We start from the raw sequence: 21,467 nt of genomic DNA, 5'->3' as shown, positions 1-21,467 counted from the left end.
TAGACAAATGCCCTTACAAACAGAAATCACTGTTGCTAACTGGAATAATAAAAGTCTTGCATCACCATTATTATACACTCCTTTCATATAAATGCATTGCATATTCTTCTGAGTGTGATAAATCATCATCAAATCATTAAACAGCTTACTGAATTTATGTAAATTAACAGTGCAACTTTACAGGGAAATGGGAGAAATAAAGGAAAGGCATTTAGGATTTTTAGTCTAAAAAAAATCTTTAAAACTACATTAGGTTTAAAAACCCAACATATAGACTTGAGTTATATGCTTCAGGTAAAAAGGAAAACTTGCTTTGTGTGATCACTTAACAGTGATGTGATGATAAAAGAAGAAATACCAAACATAGTCTGGCTAAGATTGTCGGCGAATTCTGATCTTAAAATTCTAATGAATTCCACTAAATATGACCATAGAGAACTCTTACTACTCAAGTAAACTGCTTTTCTTTATCAAAAAGTGAGACCTCGCTGAAGAGCAGCCTTCAGCATTGGACTACCAATAAATTCTGGTAGAATCTGATGGTTACAAAAACTTTTCTTAAATTTGGTCCAACTCTTAGCACCAAAGATATAACAAGATCCTCACAATGCATTTTTTCTCTGCTGGAGGCAGCTCCAAGAGTATTTACTGTTTGCTATGCACAAAGACCACATCCTTTTAACTTTATTGCAAAGTGTTTTGGGATGGGTTTCCCTATTTTTTCCCAAATTCTAATCACTTTTTGAAGTAAACAGACAATATATTTAACATATTTTTTCACACTCACACACTCAGCCACACTCACTCACTGTTTTCATACTGCAAATGGTCAACTAGAATCACACTACCGTAAGGTATAATTCTGAATTTTAAAATATTAAGCTTCCAAATAAAAGTAATTTACCAGCTTATTTTCTGAATGCTAGACCCATGATAAAAGAGACGAAGCACAGTTAGCTGCCTAAATTAAAATATTTCAACCCTTACAGAGTACACCTATTTTTCATTTATTGTATATATACAAAATAAATTTCTAAAAATCAGGCAATACTCATTCTAGAGCAAAGCAGCTCAGAATCTGGCACAAAAGAGCATAACTCAACGATTAGGTTGACTTTTACAACTTTGTCCATAGAGAAAGTGAAAAAATTGCCACACCCATAAAAGAAGTAATTTTTAGCACCAGGGTTCAAGCAGACCCATAAATAAAACTACATTCATCCACATCACTAGTAAAGTCACATTAAAGAATTTCCACTGTTGGGAAAATATTATAAATAATCCTTGCAATCTATGAAATATGGAAATTTACTACTGCCTTTGGCAATTCCTGGCAGCAATGCTTACCTGGCAATCATCCAGCCTGAAGATAACAGGCTAATGTAATCTGTACTTTTCTCCTATTCAAAGTGTACAGAAATCCCAATTTAATTAGACTGCCTTCCCTTTTTTTGCACATACAACATGCTTAGAAATATCCATGGATTTAAGGTTTCATATTTATTAATCATATTAAACCAACTTCAGTGTATTTTGGACGGCATAAGGATTCAGGCTCTAGGAAATTAAATCCTAATTCTTACCCAGAACATTTCCTGCAGGCACTTCCTCAAGATCTTCAAGCTCTCTTCCCATAAGTAAGTAGAGGTTCTCCAAAGTGCAGCACGTCATGTGAGGGATTGCTGGCAGACCATCAGTGGCAGAGCACTGGGATGACAGCTACATAGACACAAAACCAGCATTTGGACATTCATCACTTAGCTCTGATAAAAAGTTCTTCCACAAAACCTCCTCGCATTCCAAAGCTTAAAAATACAATCCAAAGCATTTTCATCTCAAACCTCAAGTGTTAGAAACCAACATACAGTCCCAAAAATCCAGACTTGAGGCAAACACGTGAGTGTTACCAAGAAGATAAAAATTAATGCTTTCTTTGACAAATTTTAGGTGTGTACTACTACTACCTCATTTTTCATTATCACTGAAAAAACAAATGTTTTGAAGTAAATTCAAAAGTAATGAACTTCTTTGATTAGAATCTCAAAATATTTAAGACCAGTTTTTCCCAACAGTATTGTGGACGCTCTCTTCTCTAAAAAATTGCTTTTTCTTCCACATTTTTTGTAAAAATAAACTAAACACATACTGGATTTATGGTTAGCTAATACAACACTGTATTTAAAACTATTTTGGAAATGTTATGGTTTATACTGAGTTTACAGACATAATCAGCTATTAGCACAACTACCTAAATTACTTTGAGCCTTTTTGGAATTATTAACGGGAACTTTTTTTTTTTTTGAGTGAGACATGGGTAAGAAGTTAAGTCATCAGTTTTTCAAAACAATCCCAAGTTATTGTAACAGTTCACAGTCAGCTCTTACCTTATGCAAAGACTCAGCAGGATCATACTTTGGTCCTAAAACAAAGACCTTTTGCCCTCTTTTCACGACGCCACTGAACACTCTGGCAAAAGCAATAAAATACTCCTTGTTGTCTGCTTCCTGTTTCACTGCCTTTGAGGTCACACTGTCTCCTTCACCAGGGAGCTGTTGCTCTTCACCTAACCAGTCAGAAAAAATATATTAAGCATAAAAACACTTTCTGCCTCATCATCTGGAGAAAAAAAAATAAATTACATACTATATTGTCACATGTGGCCAATCACAGAACTGTTCCCATTAAAACAGACCTTTAACATCCTGAAGTCCAAGCCAGCACTGCCAAGTCCACCACAAACCCATGTTCTTCAGTGTAACATGCTTAAAATATCCCCAGGGATAGTGACTCAATGACTTCCCTGGGCAGCCCCTTCTAATGCTTTACACTTCTGGTCAAGAAATTTCTCCTCTAAACCTTCTCTGGCACAACCGGAGGACATTTCCTCTTGTCCTACCACTTGTTACTTGGGAGAAAATACCAACCCCCAGAGCTGTTACCCATAATCCAGTCCTGCTGTTCACACCCTGCTTTTGTACCAATTTTGGTGCGGAAAGTGACTCAGTTTTTAGCAGAGCATCTCTTTGAAGCATCGTCTCCCTTCAATGACTCAAAGTACTGAGATCAAGCACATTCTCAGGCTAAGGAACATCAATCTATGGCACTATTTCATCATTTATGACCTGTCAGCTTTCTTACAAATCCCTCCTCACTCTTGGTTCAGCTCTACGTATTGCACTTTAGACTGGATGATTCACAATGTAGATTTGTAAGATGCCCCTTGGCAACACTATTAAACATTTTCCTAGAAAATCAGGTATTCAGTACCACACACCTTTTGTATCACCAGTGTTCCCAGTTACTTCAGGTGAATTTTCACTTGGGGTTTTTTCTGACAGCTCCTTCCCTTGACTTGCTGCCAGCTTTTCTGCATGCCTTCGTTTGGCAAGTTCTCGCCGATGAGCAATTTCTTCTTGAGTTAATGGCCTACATTGTATTTTAAAACATGAGTATTTGGTAATGTTATTTATTTTAAAATAAATTCAATAACAGTAATTAGAATACTATATTTGACATAAGTAAAAACTCATGCAGAATGCCTTTTGTCCCCCAATACAATAATTTCAAGTCAGCTAAAATTAGCAAACTCTTCCTCTACCATATTTAGACTTTTATTTTTCTTCCAAATACAGAGATCAAATACTGCCATTTTTAATTACTCGTGTTATCTTTATTACTTTAAGGCAATCTTTACAGCACGTGCTCAAATGCAGGGAAGAGTCTCTGCTTGTTAAAGCTCCCTTTCATAAAGTGAATAAGCCCATTAAGGCAAAGGATTTAAAACAGACAACAACAACAAAAAATAATTTTTAATAGGCTGATGCATCCATCTACTACTCACTGGTACACCCTGCCTTAAAGCAAACTGCTTCCAAGTATGATTTAGAGCAATAAATAATAAAAGATAAAGAATATTATCAACACTCTTACGTAAGGTAATATAAAGAGACTTGTTTGTCAATGCAAGCATTTTACACAGCAAAATGATATTCACTACACATGTATGAAATCTAACAGCATTGCCCAAAACTGTCCATTTGATTTTTAAATCTGGTCCTAAATAAAAATATGTTATATGATGTTATCTTCTATTTGATGATTTTAAAAACTGAAAATAAACTCAGACACTAGTCATCTTCTCTTTTCAGTTATTACTCTGTTTCCATTAATTTCCCATGTAAACGAGGGGAACCTAATCATTACAGATACTTCTATGAATAATCTCTTCTGTTTACTAATTTCAGTATCAACAGCTTCTCAAGTAATGTGCTGTTATGTGCCTACATTAAAAAATAATCTTCAGTGCTGTAACTTAAAAGCAGAAGAAATAATGAAGTTATGTAGACACAATTTTTTTAATGGAACTAGAGTGCTGTCAATGTTGGTTTTATCTTTTTTTTTCCCCACTGGAAGCAATGAACATATATATTGCTTTCCAGCATTAATAAATTTCCAAAATAAAAATCAATGTATTTTTTTATATTATATTAGCATTCTTAGTGAAAGTCTAACTCCAGAGAAGGAACAGAAGTCTTTCTATCATAAAAAATGAATTTCTACAACACAGCTGGAGAAACTAATCCCAAGTGTTGGACCATGACTTCAGCTGCAGAAGGTGAACATAATCCCACAGCAAAACCTCATCTACACTTGTCCTGCATTTGCTCACATGATGGAGACAAAACCAACAGTCCTTAGAGTTAAGATGGTTTAGGATTTTTTCAGTCAACTGCATCAAGCACACAGCATTAAATCAAGAAGGGCCTTATTAGTAGTTTTAGCTTGGTGAGTAGCCTTGGACAAGTTACTTCCCCTCTTCAGCCTCCACACTTACAAACACAGGTCAAGATTTCCTGAACAGCAACAGCAGTAATGAATGATAAGAGGAAGAAAACCACAGGAAGTACTACAGCAGTAATTTTTGTTTACAGAAAAACCATATAAATATGATCTCAACTAAAAGAAAGCCACAAAAAAAAATGGACTCACTTTGCTATATCAACTATTGCATACTTTGAAATAGGGAAAAACTCTATTAACCACAGGTCAAAGGTTTTATGTGCAGTCAGTAGAAAGAGTTACTCTGCTCTTAACTGGATTAATTAGGGGCAGGAAGTCTTGAACAGATTACATGGCTGAGACCAACTCACTGCCAGTAAGGTTTTTATTTATATCGTAATCACGATGGTTTTCTGCATGCAACACCTTCTGCAAGAGACTCAATTTAAAAAATGAGACACTTCATTAATCAAAATTCTTCAAAATTCTTCATAGAACTTGAAGAAATCACTTGGAACAGTTATCATGCTTATCTTGAACCCAAATGTTCCATTTGAAAGAGTAAGGAAACTGTATAGAAGTTTAAAATCTCTCTAAAAATTACCTAAGAGAGGCCCCCAGGATAAAATGTCAGAATTTGAAGCACAGACTTTTAGAACTCAGAATCTGGGATAGACATATTGAATGTTATAGAAAAGGAGAATGCAAGAAAATCACCACTTCAAACTTCTTAGCAACTTAGTTTTTCTTTTTTTTTAAGGAAAAAACTGTCTCTGAAACAGTCATGACAGAATTAAGAATATGTATCTCTAAAATTTCAAATACTGTGGTATTTCTGCTTGGCTTGTTTATTTTACTGCTGAAGAGAGCAAGGCTTAACAATACAAAATGCAAAGCAGATGGTAGAGAAGAAAACTTTTTTATTATTTTTTTCCCTGAAGGCAGCTGTTCAAAGTTATTTAAAGGTTTGGAATGTCAGAAAAATTTCTAGAGGAGATAGATTGATAGGGAAAGTATACATCAGACTGCCAAGGGTGACATGAACACAGTCTACATATGATGGCATAGTATACATACAGGGACTATGTATGCATTCCAACACATCTGATTGTCCAAAAATACCTTTTATTTTTGTAAATAATCCTGAGCGTAAAAGAAAAAAGTTTCTTTGCTTTTTTCCACTTTATATGGTATTTTTCAATATCAGTATATTTAGGTGTTAAATAGCCCTAACCACAAATATGAAAGGTACCTTAAGATTCTGAATGCACTGGTCTAAGTTGCAATACATATAAACACACAATAATATTCTCATTCTGATAAAAAAGCAGATTGAGCGTAGGTGGAACTTTTACTGCAGGTACAACCTAGACTTCCATCCTGGTTTCTGTCACCATCAATGTCTGTGAAATTAGTCACTCCCAGTATTATCATTAGAAATGACAAAAAGATGTTGTCAAATAAATCCTTATATAGAGTTGTAACACAATCAAGCAGAACACAGAACAAGATTAAGGCACATAAAACACTGGATCTGCAATAAAACCAGTTTCAAATTATACCCTGAATTATTCAACTTCTCCAGTTGGCAAAACCAATCAGAAGTAAAATCAGAAGTAAATTTTGAACAAAAGCTGCCCACACCAAAAGAAAGCTTGGTTCTTCTTCTTCTTCCCCCTTCCTCTTTTTTGCTCCATTAGAAAGGAACAACAGCCTCATAATATTGGCAGAAAGAAAAATGGCAACATGCAGTCACACAAAAATCAGAAAATAAAAATTCTGTAGCAGAAAGAGAGATCCCCTGACTCCAGAGAAATGCTACAGCACCCAGACACGGGAGCCTGGCCCAAGTAATGAAATGGAGCTGGCACAGAATGGTGACCACACCATTACCAACTCATCTGAAACTCAAACATGTGGCAAACAAACGCTATGGAAATAATAATATGGGAAAGGGTATCATATACATGCCATTGACATTGAATAGATTGCTGATTAAAGGCATTAGATTTCAGGTAATGTAAGCAAGCTCCTGCTGACTTCTCTGATTCCCTCATTCCCCCAGGATAACACATTTAGTTCAAACTGAATGACAACTAAACTTCCTTATGTAATCAATCCTCTGAACATGACAGCTTTTCTACTCTTTCACATTATTAAAGACAGACTTGAAAAATTCACTCAAAAAGAGTGAATAATCAGAACAAAACTGCCCAAGATAAATTCGTCTTTGATTATTGAAGTGTTATGTTTATGTTTTTAACCTCCAGACCATTTTAAAAAGGAAACACCACAGTCAAAACATCAACTGCTTTCTGAAAGACTAATAGTACTGCCAACAAATGTCTGTGATAATCTCTCATGCCATGAACAATGGTTTCCAAGCTCTGAGAATGCTTTCTCTCGATACAGCTTTTTCCAGTTTAAACTGCATGAGCTCATGGACAGATGTTTGACTTCAAAAGGTGTGGATGGAGTAACTTCTGATAACATCTTTAAATCCATGTAATTAATAGAGAATCCTATTCATGACTCTGCTTTTCAGAATTAAGCTCTAGTGAAATCATTGGCTGCTGCTCTGCTCACCTGGCACTCCAAGGATCCTGTCAGCAGCATCCCTAAGGACAGCTTGGTCAAGCGCAGTTTGCTACATTTCAGCACAGTGTATGTCCAGTGGTCTCCCATATCCTTTAGAAGCTCATTAATTTCTGAATTAAACTATTTAATGTCTATGGATCAATTTCCATTCGCAAACTAATGTACATCTACTCAGATCATTTACTATCAGTTCTATTGCAATGAGACTGGTACAGAATTCACAGTAGAAATAAATGTGTTAACACAAAAGGAACAATTGAAAATTATCCAAATCACAACTTACACAAAATTTCATACAACAGACTTACAGGACTCTTTCAACAGCGACTATTCAACTGTTTGTATTACATTATATAGCAGATATCATTCATTCTGAGACAAGTAATGAAATAAGGTATCAATCCCAAGCTGTCACACTGCCTGGAAAAACACTCCAGACTGATAGAGCGACCTCTGATTTATTTCACATGCTGAATGTGCAAAAAAGAAACTTGAAGCAAAACTCTCCCACAATGCTACAAGCTTTGCTCACTTAAGCTCACCATTACACAAACTATAGTATGTCCAGAGATTCAAATTTCAACCATTACTCTGTATTTCTTTCTTAGATCAGTTGCCAAGGTCTTAGCCAGATTCAAATGTATACTATTACTGAAATCTATTTCATGATAACCATAACAGGAGTTTTAATTTTTGAAAAGCATTTATTAGTTATGCAACTGGATGCCAAATTCAGATGCTAACCTGTAAATCTGGCAGCCCATTCAGATGATACATGTCCTATTCATTTCTAGTGCACAAACTACAATTCAGAACAAACTGCTAATGAAAACAGAAGATGATGGGTTCTGATCACACTGAAGCTGCTGCAAGGCATATTGCCTTAAACACAGAAATTAATTTACTTGCAAGAACATAGTAATTTCTTACAGAGCTTGGAGCTTTATACTGGTTCTCATTTTGATCAATGTCATTTCAACTGAAGATCTGGCAAAAATCACAGGATTTTTTTCCCAATACACTTTTTACAAAACATTAGAAAGAATACAAATGAAGCACACTACAATCTGTTTGTTTAAGAGATGCTAACAAGCTGTACCGCAAAACAAAGAAAGAACTATCACTATAATTTCATGCAGAATTGTATGGAGAAGTGTCTTTCAGAGTGACCCCTAAGAAAAAAACCAGTCCTGATTTCAAGCTGACTGAGGAGAAAGAACCACCTTTCATATTATCTGGAGGAAAACAATAGAGGTATTATAGGTTTTATACCTCCCAGGCAGTAATGAAATATAATTTTAGTGCACTAGCTTATCTGTTCAATAGAGTTTTCTTTATTACCACTGGAAAGTAGAAATCGAATTTCTTCAGTACACTTTATTTATTTACATTATTCAGGATTATAAGATGGACTTGAGGTAACATAAAAGGTTTGCTTCCTATTGCTCACGTGGCATTATATCACTGCAAGATTTACACATAAAGCTTTACTAAGTGGATGATTTCATCATAACAAACATATGATATTCAGTTTATATTTTCCTAACATTTTACATTAAATACCCCTAGCAATTAGTCAAAAGCAATTCAATTAACTATTAAATATTTCTCTTTTACACTGGGTTATATGAAGACAGAACTCTGAATCTCAAGAAAAGCTAACTGGTATATTTATATACCCTGTATCTAAAGGCCAAGCTTGGCTTTTATTCCTACACCTACACTCAAGCATTCTGTCTTAGACTGGGGTTCAAAGTCACACACCAGTAGAAAACAGAGAGAGAAACAGGATATGCTGAATGAACACCTTATATTGCACTCAGCAAGACTTTAGAATAAATAACCATGGGCATCATCAAATAACCATTACATGAAGCAAGTGGAGGAGGGGTCCTAATCTGTTCATCCTCTCTGCCCAACCAACAATTTATATTTTTGCCTGACTTAGTGGGAATTAGCAAATAATTTCAGAAGATCAGACAGAAGAAACTGGAAGACAAAACATTTGCAACTCTCATTTCTTTACAAAACCTGGTAAAAATTAATGACAGTGGTACCATACAAAAAGTGAATTTACAAATCTTTCCAAGGAAAGATAAACATAAGCCGACAACCTGCTTTAACTTGACAACTAACAATTTTACCATGTATTCTGCTATTTAAACAGTAAAAGCAAAATCATACCAGCTTTAGTATAGAATCTATTAATTTTAAAGTGACCTTCAAGGAGATATTAGTTGCCAACAGCAGTCTCAAAGGAGGTTGCTTTAATTAAAAATCTATCCTTTGTTATCATTTACTGTACACCCTGGACTTAGAAGAGCTTTTTGCTTTTCCCAACTTATGCTTAATAAGTACTACAAGCAGATGGCAGAAATAAGGCAAACTATCAAAAAGGAAAAAGGCAGTTTGAATCTTCCAACAAAGTTACAAAAGATAACCTTACCCAATACTGCCTCACAAAAGGAGAAAAGAGACACTAGCATAGATCTACATTTTCTCCCTGTAGAAGTAGAAGACAAGTCTTCAAAAAAAAAATCTGAAGAAAACTCTTAGATTTTTTACATGCTTTAACATGCTTAAAATCAGTCCTTCCCTGCTCCCAAGGGATGTATATAAGCTTAGGTGAGTCCAGCAGTCAAACATCAAGATACACAAGAGCACAGTTATGGCTCCTCAAAATTAACATGTAGGTGAAACACACAACATGGATTAATGTTCTTCAGTAGGAAAATGTGAAACAATTGCTAATAGACGTAGTGTAGATATTCTGTTTCTCCGCATGTTCAGACATTCTTATGGAGCACCCTCATGGAATGCCAGTTTAAATGGAATCCAGTTTAAATACTGGATCTCACATGCTGCACTCAACCATCACTCAATTCTGTTAAGCACAATCTTCACTGATTGTAAATCTTCACTGTAAATAGCACACAATGACCAATACAATTAAAAATATGCTCAAGAACCACAGGTACACAATGTTGTGTTTTTAAAATACTTGAATTCTTCAGAGTGCTTTCCTTCATTAGGACTAACCTCCTTTTCCAATTTCTTCAAGAACTGCTTACCTGTAGAGTCTTAATAAATCAAGTATGGAGAAATACACGTTTAGCTCTATTGCTGTTTTTCAGTTAATGGAAGCAAACTGTCACTTCAAAACACATCTCAGACATTACCTAACCAGCAAAAATCCCACAGTACTAATAATGGCATTCTCTCCAAGAAAAACACACATGTGATTTCATTTTAATATTAGCTAATTAATAAGTAATTGAATTATTTAATACAAAGGCCAGCAAGAGATACTTTTCACACAAACTACAGAGCAACACATTGAAATTTTCAGTGCGCTGAATAAACAGGGAGAAAGAAATTTTCAGTATTGTAGTTACTTTCCTATCTGGCATATGTAAAAGCCATCTTTGCCCCTACGTCACATACTCATCACCTCAAAGACTCTTGATTCTCCCAACAAATAAAAAATCAGGTCATTATCAGTGACAGAACAGCCAAAAAGTGATGGCCTCAGTGCAGTTGCCTCTGATAACTGTAGCCCATGCCCAGGAAAGGAGACAAAGCAGGAATGGCGCTGCTGTGCCACACCTGAGAGAGAGCTCCTGACACTTCAGGAGAGCACTCGAAGCAAAACTGCACCATCTAGTGTCTGCTCAGCCCATGCACACAGAGCTTCTTCCCCCGAGTGCTAACAGTGCAAGAAGATTTCTGCTGGAACACTCATTGTAGATAACCTCAGTGAGAAAAAAACTGAAATAAATCTAGCAAGGGCAAGAAAAAGCTAAGGTAGTAGCAAAGCTTTTAAATATTACTACAGTAGGAGAACTGTTTTTCACACAAAGATTAAACACAGTCTAATTTAGCAGGAAAATTATCATTTTCTATATTACTTTGCTGTACAGTGACAATCCCCCCAAAACCATAAAATGGCCAGTTAACATAGAAGTTGCCTACAGAAAATAATCCAGAGGCTTGGAGGGATGAGCGGTTAAGATAAACCTCATTCTTGTAAAGTCATCAGAAAAGTAAACCTCATTCTTATAAAGTCATCAACCTTTCTTCTGCACAAAAAGCTGGTGGTTAAAGTAGTACACTTAAGTGTGCCAGGAAAATGAGATCTAGAAGGACCTACTCCTCAAAGAAAATAGGATGGCTATTAAAAAACAAAAGGCTGTAACACAAAAATCTTCCAAATCTCCCAGAAAAAAAAAAATCTTTGGAAGTGCATTAATGCCCTTCAGATCTCTGCAAAAGTCAGTCAAGACTTGGACTACTTTAATCAACCTATTTTATTTTGCTGTTGCAATGGAAAGGATGATCGCGGAGTTGTTATCCCCAGTTTGATGGGAAGTATTCCTTGGTACGAACACAAGCTGCTATGATCATACCAACACAACCTTGCTGAAAAACCAACAAAGTTTCACAACTCCATAATTTCCACCACACATCCTGAAACTGCTTCACACTGCATGCATTAGGATGATCCCTTTGGACAACAGTACTATTCTCCTGCAGATCTGCTGTATCTTCTAAAACTACCACGATTAAACAAATCACCTCCTGAACTCATTCAGAAAATCTTTAATAGCAGAAAAGACTTTTGACTGCATTTCAAGAATTCATTAATTATTTTCTCAGGTCTAAATCAACTTATTCATGCCTTCAACATAAGTTTTTCCCCCCAGAAATAACTAAGTAAAATGTTACATTTTCCTACCTTGGTTTATTCTGTGGCAATACCTTTGCATCAACAGGAAACATTTTGGAAACAAAGACAATAACTGGGGCTGTTCCTTCACTACTGCATTTCATAAAAGCTGAAACAAAACATAAACACAAGTTATTTTCACCTTTTTTTTGGTCCACTTTTTTCCTCAAAAGTACAGACAAAGCTACAACTTGACATTAATTTTGTAGGCATTGCTGTTTATTTCCAGTTTCAATAGATAATATGCTAAGGACAAAACAACAAGCAAAAGCAGAAAATTTCTCTGGACTAATCATTTGATAACACTGCCTGACTGCCTGTATCTTAAAGTGCATTTCACAATAAAATGAACAAAACTTCAAAAATAGAACTCTTGATTTAAAAAAATACGTATACCCCAATTAAACAACTTGAGTTTACAGGATTTAGATCACAATGGATACTAAAGAGCGGCACAGGATTAAGACTGAACACTATTTACTGAGTACCTCAAAGTATTCTCCTTCCTTTCAGACTAAAGGAAGAAGTCCTGCAAATGTCCAGGTGCTCACAAAATCCTAACAACTTCACTGCAAGAACAGATATTCCTCAAAAGGTGAAAGATTCACACAAAAGTCATTTAATACATAGGAAATTCCCATTAACCATTTTTTCCATCCAACTTGAAACGCATGAAATTCAAACCAGGCAATACCATTCAAAACTTGTAACACAGAAACTGAATAATCTTCTCCTACACTTCTCCCTTTTAGCTGAAATATGAAAGAACCACAGAGCTAAGGCAAACAAAAGCACAAGACTACTACTAAAAATTAGCAAAATACTCACTAAATATGGAAGTCCACTACCTGTTCATAACCAAGAGCAATAAGATGTAAAGTTTACAGAGGCAAATTTCTTCCAATTAACTTACACTAATACAGTGTTGAATACTGTCTGGAGAATACCATGTTTTTAAATGTTCAATAAAGGATGAGAAGCCAGTTTTGTTACCCCTGGGAAACCATTCCTAGCAGCCTGTCAATTTGACATTCACATCTCATTTTTAATTGACATTTGGTATCTCATCCTCTTAGATTTCTTGAAGCTCTCCTCAAAACACTGTGCTATGATTCATAATTAATTACTAAAAGCTAATCAATACACTTGCAAAAATTAAATCCAAATTCAAACCACTGCTGGCTAAAAATTAATGATTTTAATACACAAGTTAGCAAAATATTCAATTCTCAATTACATAATGACTTCTACAGCTCAGAACTAAAAACAAGTATTAACCTTGTAGTCTTGTAGAACTCCCAGTTTCAGAGTCCTGGACTTTACATCATCTGCAGCTTAAGTTGTCTAAAACCCAGGAATATATGGGATGGAAGAAAAATGCATGGCCATAAAACCATGACACGTCAATGATAAACATCAACAACGTTACTGGAACAGGAATATTTATAAATTTACACATAGATTACTACACATCTTACAAGCCAAAGACAAACAAAACCACCAGGCCAGAAACAACCTTCATGTTAAAGGGAGAACACCTACTCACCACTTTTCAGTTCCTGAGTTTCTGGTGGCAAAGAATCAAATGTTCTTGCTCCAACACACATCAGCTTTTCCACTCTCTCTGCAGTGATGTCCAGGGGACTTGGAATCTTATTACACACCATGGCTAAAACACATTGTTAAGGATACATATCTGTATTTTCTTACTGAATGCAACCAGCAACAACACAAATGCTTTCAATGATTCTTTAACTGAGCCCCATGCACTAACTGCCAGCAGCAGCAGATAAAAAATCCAGCTCTGTTGTCACAGTGCATTCAGGTCCCTCTGAGGTCAGCAACAATTTTCTGCCATTTATCAGGGGCAGAGTTAAGGAGGGGTGGCCCACCCTAAGTGCAGCTGGGAAGCTGAAAACACACAAGTGGAGCAAAATTTACAGAAGTAGTTAGTATTTATATATCAATAATTTGTGCACGTCTACCATAATATAAGATATATCTTATAAAAAATGGGCACAGCTGACAGGCAGCAAAGGCTGATTTTGAATTAATAAATTTCATGCCTAAAACATAACACCAGACACCTACAGAACTTCATGGACAGAAGCCCTGTAACACTATTATAAAAAGGAGATCAGTTTCTACCTCAGGAAAACCACTAAAACTTGAATAAAAAACTACATAGTGAAGGCATATTGTCAAATTACCTCCAGTTTCATAACTTTGTCTCCTAAAAATAAGTTGTGCAAAAGCACAAAATTGGCAGAAATGTAAAAATAATGGTAGATATGCATTTTGTAATGTTATAGGCAGGAAGATGGGTCCAGGTAGCTTAGGCACAGACATTAAAAAAACCAAAACCAAATTATACCAAATCACACAGTGAAATATGCGAGCATACTCAGAAGTCTGAGAACTGCCAATAGAAAACAAAATTGTATTTTTTTAAGGATACAGAGGACTGCATCAGATATTGGTAGCCACTGGCTACAAATGGCATTGAGATGAACTTTTGGGTCTGCATGCCGTGACTCCCGGGCACCAATTCTCAGTCCCAAAGAGGTAACTATCTTTTCTATTTTTTCTTTGTCTCTGTAAGAAAAATAATAAATAGATTAAAAATCCACAGAAGCAATATATAACCAGCACCTATTATTCCTGCGTATTTAAAAACAATCACCAAAGCACAAGGAAAGAGATGCCATGAAAACTTTATAGATGTTCTCACCTTTTCATAACAGCCTCATACAGACTCCAAATGTTGTCCAGCACCAGCTGCACAAACAAAGGTTTCTTTCCTTTTGACTGGTAGAAGATTAAAAAAAAAAAAAAAGAGATAAAAAAAATTGCATTACCAGCAATTCCTCACTTTTTCAGTAGGCTTATGATTGCACTTTTCATTAGAAACATGTACAACTTTTATTCAAAATCAAGAAGTCTGTCTTATAAGAATGGCATAAGGCACAAAATAAACATGAAATTTAAAAGTGGAAGCCAAGGGTTTCAATTTCAGAAAAGAACCTGATAAATATGGCACGTGACAAGCTTGAGCCTGCTTATCACCCCTTTCATTACTATTAATCATCACCTATGCAAACAGGAAAAAAATCATGAGTACATGAAAGTAAGGAAAGTACTCTCTCCTCCCTTAACTTTTAATGGTGCAAATGCTTAATGCTAGAAAAGTGTAGTTTTCAGACCAGGGCTTCAGTACAGCGTTCAATGGAAATTCCCTACAAAAAAAAAAGGTTTTTTTAAATCCTAAATCCTGAGATAAATGTGAATATCCTAAACCATTAGCTCTGGAAGAGCTCTTCACAGAGGACAGCCACTACACCTGCTTCTACACTGTTAATCTTCCTTTCATCTTCCGTGTTTCACTCGATGCTGAACCTTGAAGCTGCAGTGTCCCTTATTTAGTGAGCACTGGTAGATGAGATTTCCTCCATTCAGCATTTGAGTGGTCAATTTTGGAATGTTCTATGCTCCAAGAGTTGTTGCAAGGCTGTCCTGGTGACTTTATACCTCCAGTAACACTGAGTCAACAGGCACTGAGATGAAGTTTCAGAATACACTATGAGGAAGAAAATTAGGGGGAAAAAAAGGAAGTCCAAAAGAAAAATCAGGTTGTATTTTATACACCCTCCATACCTGATCACCTTTCATTATCTTCTTTGCTTTAGTATTTAGATAATAATCTCCCCATAAAGTCTTCAGAAGTACTGCAGGCTTGATTCCAATTTTTTGGCTATACAGTTTGGCAAAATGTTCAATTCTGAAAGTGAAGAAAACATATTTTGATGGAAGTGTAATGCTTTTTGCAGCAACAGCTTATGTGAAAATCAGACCAAAATCTCAGATCCTTGTTTTACTCCCACTTTTCCAATTGTCTTCAGTTCACATTGTTTAACATTTACACCTGTAAAAATATTTAGTCATAACAGATCAAAAACATCAACAGTATTGGAATGGCTTTGTTTTGTTTCAAGTCAGCTTCAAGGCTTTACTTGAAATAAACATTTGTGTACTATTTCCTCATCAAAAACTCAAAAGCATAAATACATTAGCAATGACTCTTGAACTTACACTTTGAAAGACTTTCCATGACACATTTAACTATGGTCTGGGATCAGAACAGAAGATGTTAAAAACCAAGCATTGTTTTGAGTCACACTTCAGCCATCAGATGGTGGTAATTATTTTTAATTAACCACTTATGAAAATTCTTGTTGTTTGAATCATTACTTTAATAATGAGTAAACCCAAGAAAATTATACAAAACTGTAATGCCATAACTATGTTGTAAAGCCAGTTGTGCTGTTCAGCAGTCCCCATGAGTTAACGAAAGCAGCCTGCTTAACCCAGAGAGGGAGTCCTGAACATGCTATGGTTTCCTTGATGAAAATGTTCTATGAGCAGAAATTTCCACATATTTGCTCCCTGTGCATGCAGAAAAAAAAATACACGTAACAATCCTGTTTACAGAACAGTGCTATTTGACAATCTCTTTTTTAAATTCAGAATTCTTGTTTTTACACAGCTAAAAAAAGGACCTGTCCATGTCAGCAATACATAAGCTGCAAGTTCTGAACTAAGCTCAAAGAGATTTCTTCTTCAGAAACTACCTAAGCTCTCAATTCAGGGAGAACTTTCAAGATTCTTGTGCCAGCAGCTCCTGCATATATATTAATGGCATTTTTCAACACTTGAGAATTGTGAGAAAAGCATATGTACTTACCACATTGGATGAGGCTGGCACTACCTAATAAGTTAATTTTTTTTCTGCTAAAACCTTCAGGAAAAGAACCCACAACCAAAAAACAGCAGTCAAGATTTTCCATAATTAAGAAGAAGCTCCACTGATCCATATTTCAGCCCACAGTACTGCAACTGGCAGTCCAGAAGAACCTCTTTAAAGTTATTAAGAAAAATGTTCTTTTTTTTACCCTCTCCATCATATATGATGTATCAGAGCCAGGGCCTGACAGTTCATCAGAAGAAACAAAACAGTCTTGAAAGATAATTAACCTAAAATAGCCCATTTTATTTTCCCTTCTCTCTGAAGGGACAAGAGCTGTTTGTGTTGGACAGCAAACTACACATGGCACCTTATTTACAGTCTGACTTGGATTTAAAAATCCTGGAGATGATTTTCTGTAAGGGCTCTGCAGTACTCAAGACATTCCCTGTGTCACACCCTAGCTATCCCTGTAATTGCAATTTCAGGACGAAGACAACGCCTCCACCTCGTGGCCAGCGACCAGAACACGGGCACTGCTCAAACCCGGCTGCCCTCCCCACCAAACACCGCACCCTCAATCAGCTCCTGCCCTTGTCTGCTACAGTCTATCCAAGAGCAGCAAGTTAGAAAATAATGTTTACCAAGCTAGGCTGGACCCCACTGCGGGCTCAGAAGCTCCTTTGTAAGTAAATCAGGGATCCCTATCACTCAGATAATTTATACACAGCTGCAGATCACAGAAGAACCTGACAAACATCTTCAGAAACATGATGCACCTGAAATACTTTAAGATTATTAGCAGCAACCAATTTAAAAAAAAAGGTCAGTAATTAAATCTCAAACTTACCCAAAACCCCAGCCATCAATTGCACTGGCAAACACCACATTTCCATGTTCTGGTGAAAAATAGAGATGTGAATCATCAGTGTCTTCCAATCCAGTACTCCAGTCATAAATTTGATCTCCTGGTGATGTGTCTGCAAGGGTTTCACTTTCTGTTTCTTTTTCAGCTCTTTCTTCTAACACTTTGGAGGTAAAAAGTGTTCCAGTGACTGCATTGATCTAGAGAAAGATATGTGAAAACACCCTCAGATTCATTCACTCTTTCACAACCCTTGCAATTAAAATGTAATTTTCCCACCCTCGAAAACATAAAAAGAGAAGCTGTGTTAACAAGCTAGCATGCCTGTGATTCATTTGGCAATTAAAACACACCTAATTCCACACATTTGAAGACCACAGGAGTTTCCAAGTCAGCCACACCAGGACAGAATCAAAGTATCACATGTAACACACTTTGTCTCTCAGAACAAGGAATGGTGAAATGGGAAATTGTTTCTGCCAACAAAGCAAACAACAGAGGGCAAAGGGAAACCAGGCAGATAAACACTCCCAAGTGAGCCTGGGTAGGAAAGGAGGTCGGAGGGCAACTTAAACTACAATTCTAAAGATGAAACAACATTCTTCCTACATAAATCCATCAATATCAGGAACTTACCTCCAGTAAGTTTAAGCAATTTAAGAGAAGAACAAAACATTCAGCATATTACTTCTAAAAATGAACACTTTTCCTGATGACCTGTCAAGAGGCATTTAGTACCCTTTTCTCCATCACAGGCACTGTGAATTAACTTTAAAACCAATCAGAAATGAGATGCACCTCAATGTTAAAAATCAGACTGGATGCTATACAGTGCCACAAAATCTGCTGTGTGAAATGACACCTCAGCACAAATACCTGTTCTAAGATATTCTTAAGGTGCAAATATGCTTCCTGAGGGGTGAGCTTCAGCTCCACAATCAAGCGGTCGATTTTGTTAATCACCAGGACGGGACGGATATTTTCCAGCCATGCCTGCCGCAGGACTGCCTGAGTCTGAGAAGGAAAGAGTTTTAAAAAACCCATTACAGAAAGCCTGACAGCACCAGAAAGACAGAATGTTAAAAAAAAATCAAATGTAATTCTACAATTTAATAAACATAGTAAAGGACAGGCTGACACTCAAACCAGAAGTTTGACTCCCACAACGCAGTGTTAGTTATTGAAGAATTCTGCAGAATGGTGGGATTTCATGGCAAGAACATCCAAAATAACAAAAACCAAACTACTTAGAAGAGTAAGCCATGAAAAAAAGTAACCTCATTATTTTGTGTATTCTTTTCCAAACCCTGAAAGCCCACATAAATATATCCAATTATTTCTCTATCAAAATATTCCATTACACCACAAAAATGGTATACCCACTGTTTCAACCCTGCTTCTCTATGCCCATTCACCAGCACTGTTCAGTTTTTCAGCGCAACTATTATTTTCACTACTCACTTTAACAGCTCAACTGTATCGTCACTTATTAAAAGTTTTGTAAAGCTTCTTAGCTCATCTTTTATTTCTATATAACCCACTTCAGACTTGGCTTACTCCCCTCTTTCTCTACTTAATACACTTTATTTCACCTGTGGACAGACTCCTTCAACAGCATCCACCACTATGATGCAACCATCACAGAGTCGGACAGCAGTAGATACTTCTGAAGAAAAATCCACGTGCCCTGGGGAGTCTATTAAATTAATCAGATACTCCTGATCACCTAGGATCAAACAAATTAATATTTCAGAACAGTTTTCAAAGATATTTCTTCCAGCCACCCAGTTATACTGCTTCAGCTATGATTTTTTAACGTCCTGACAATAACTACACTATAAAAACCCTTACAGCACAGTGTAACAGGTATCTCAGCAAAGTAAGACTGTACTAAAACTTGAGGTTTTTTGAAAGAAGGTCTTGCCTTTAAGTGATTCAAGACTTAAGATCAAAATATACATACTTATATTTAATATAAAAGATGAGGCAACTACTCTCGTGGCCTCCACTCGGAGATATGATTGAAAATGTTTTTCCTGACCCTGAGATAGAACTCAATTATCTTGGCTGACTTACTTGCTTAAGTCTGCAGAATTACAGCCTAACGCTGAGAAACACAAAAGTCAAAGTTGCACACAAAGATCACAACAGCAACAACAAAGAGACGGGGGAAATTAACAGAAATGTATATTAAAATTTGTACAAGCCAGCATCAACAACTTACCTTTCACAAAGTGCAGTGAAATTGCACTAGATTTCATTGTTATTCCTCGGACCTGCTCATCTTCCCTACTGTCAAGGTATCTCAGCTGAGCACAGAAACAACAGGAAAGATAATAAGTCTGTAGAAACATCTTCACAATTTACTTATCAACTGTCAGAGTATGATGGTGAGAAAATGAGGTTTATCAAGACTATAGATGGAATTCCCTTACTGATCTAGAATTTACAATCCCAGCATGTACGGATCAGAATTGTGTAACTCTACCTTTCCTGCCAAGCGGCTGGAGATTATTCCATTGCTAGATATGAGGCAATCAGCTAGAGTGGTTTTGCCTGAAAAGAAAAATAAATTGCTTTGACTGAATGAATACAAACCATGGCAAAAGATGCAACATATAGTATTCTAGTATACCAACATCAGTAAAGACTATAAAATGCCATGAAAAGTATAAATTAGCTTTCAAAAAACAAATCAAATTACTCCTGTTACATGCACACAAATTTATTTTTGAAAAGCAGATGCAAATTTACCTGTCATGACCAGAAGAGCAGTTGAAATAACAAACAGTACATCAGGACCTCATTACAACATGCAATTATACAAAATGTTAACGTTCTAAAAAAAGCGCTTACTATTTCCACCTACATAGTTCTATCAAGAAAACATAGGAAAATATTATTCTGCCTCCCAAACATATCAAATTCACGCCAACATTCACCATCATAGCAAACATTCAATTTCAACTATTCATTCAATTTCAACTGTTCATTCAATTTCAAATTATTATAGTGTGTTGCAAGTCTAGCTGAATCGGGCCAAGAAAAAGGTGCATAAAGCAGATTCACTTTCCTGAACCATGTTCAAGACAGTTTAAAGCTAAATGTACAAAATCCTACAACTTTAGAACAGCGAGCAAAGTATCTCACCACCATCCAGACACACACAAGAGGAGCAGACACCAGCCCCTGCCGTACCGTGATCCACGTGAGCCAATATACAGATATTCCTGATGCCGGACGCCTTCTTCTGGAGGCCAACCATCTTCCCCACGCTCGTGAGCACCATGGCTGGCTAATTCTGCGAAGGGAGCAAAGTGTTTTACTGTCAGCTTGAGGAGAGGTTTTGGTTTTTAATGACGCCACCTGCGATCAGAGCCGCTCCTGAGGGAAGCTCCGCGACACGTGGAGCGCGTCACGAACCCTGCCCGCCGCGGGAACACCCCGAAGAACCACGGGCCGTGTCTGCGCTTTGAAGGCGGCTCGGGCTGGCAGCGGACACCGAGCCGCCGGCAGCGGCACAAACCTCACGGTTCCCCCGTGGATCCGAGCGGGCACGGCCGCGCTGCCCCGGGGCCACGCCAGGAGGGGCACAGCGCTGCCCTCCGGCTCGCCCGCGGGGTGAAGGCCGCTCCGGGGCCAGCCCCGCTGCCCGGGCCCTCCCGGCTCGGGCACACGCACCGGCACACGCACCTGCGCCCGCTCCGCCGCCGCTCCCGGAAAGCCGCGCCCGCCCCGCTCGGCCGCTGCCGGGCCCG

General features: G+C 37.0%; 1 protein-coding gene across 3 annotated transcripts in view; it reads right to left on the bottom strand.

Annotated features, from left to right (window-relative positions):
• Positions 1–21,465, bottom strand: part of EFL1 (elongation factor like GTPase 1) — a 62,168-nt gene extending 40,703 nt beyond the window's left edge. The window contains exons 1-15 of one of the 3 annotated variants that reach the window (XM_030955028.1): positions 21,403–21,465; positions 20,908–21,010; positions 20,198–20,265; positions 19,934–20,018; positions 19,302–19,435; positions 18,586–18,723; positions 17,695–17,909; positions 15,758–15,881; positions 14,835–14,911; positions 14,562–14,698; positions 13,650–13,772; positions 12,113–12,212; positions 3,275–3,426; positions 2,385–2,563; positions 1,584–1,719 (exon numbers count right to left, since the gene is read on the bottom strand). In XM_030955028.1, the coding sequence (XP_030810888.1) occupies positions 1,584–1,719; positions 2,385–2,563; positions 3,275–3,426; positions 12,113–12,212; positions 13,650–13,772; positions 14,562–14,698; positions 14,835–14,911; positions 15,758–15,881; positions 17,695–17,909; positions 18,586–18,723; positions 19,302–19,435; positions 19,934–20,018; positions 20,198–20,265; positions 20,908–20,998 (1,759 nt within the window). In that variant the 5' untranslated portion in view covers positions 20,999–21,010; positions 21,403–21,465. The other 2 variants (XM_030955030.1, XM_030955029.1) reach the window with 2 other exon arrangements.
• Between the last annotated feature and the right edge of the window lie 2 nt (positions 21,466–21,467).

This window comes from Camarhynchus parvulus, chromosome 10, assembly GCF_901933205.1.
Source record: "Camarhynchus parvulus chromosome 10, STF_HiC, whole genome shotgun sequence".
Lineage (NCBI taxonomy): Eukaryota > Metazoa > Chordata > Aves > Passeriformes > Thraupidae > Camarhynchus > Camarhynchus parvulus.
This window is presented reverse-complemented; position numbering and strand designations above follow the sequence as displayed.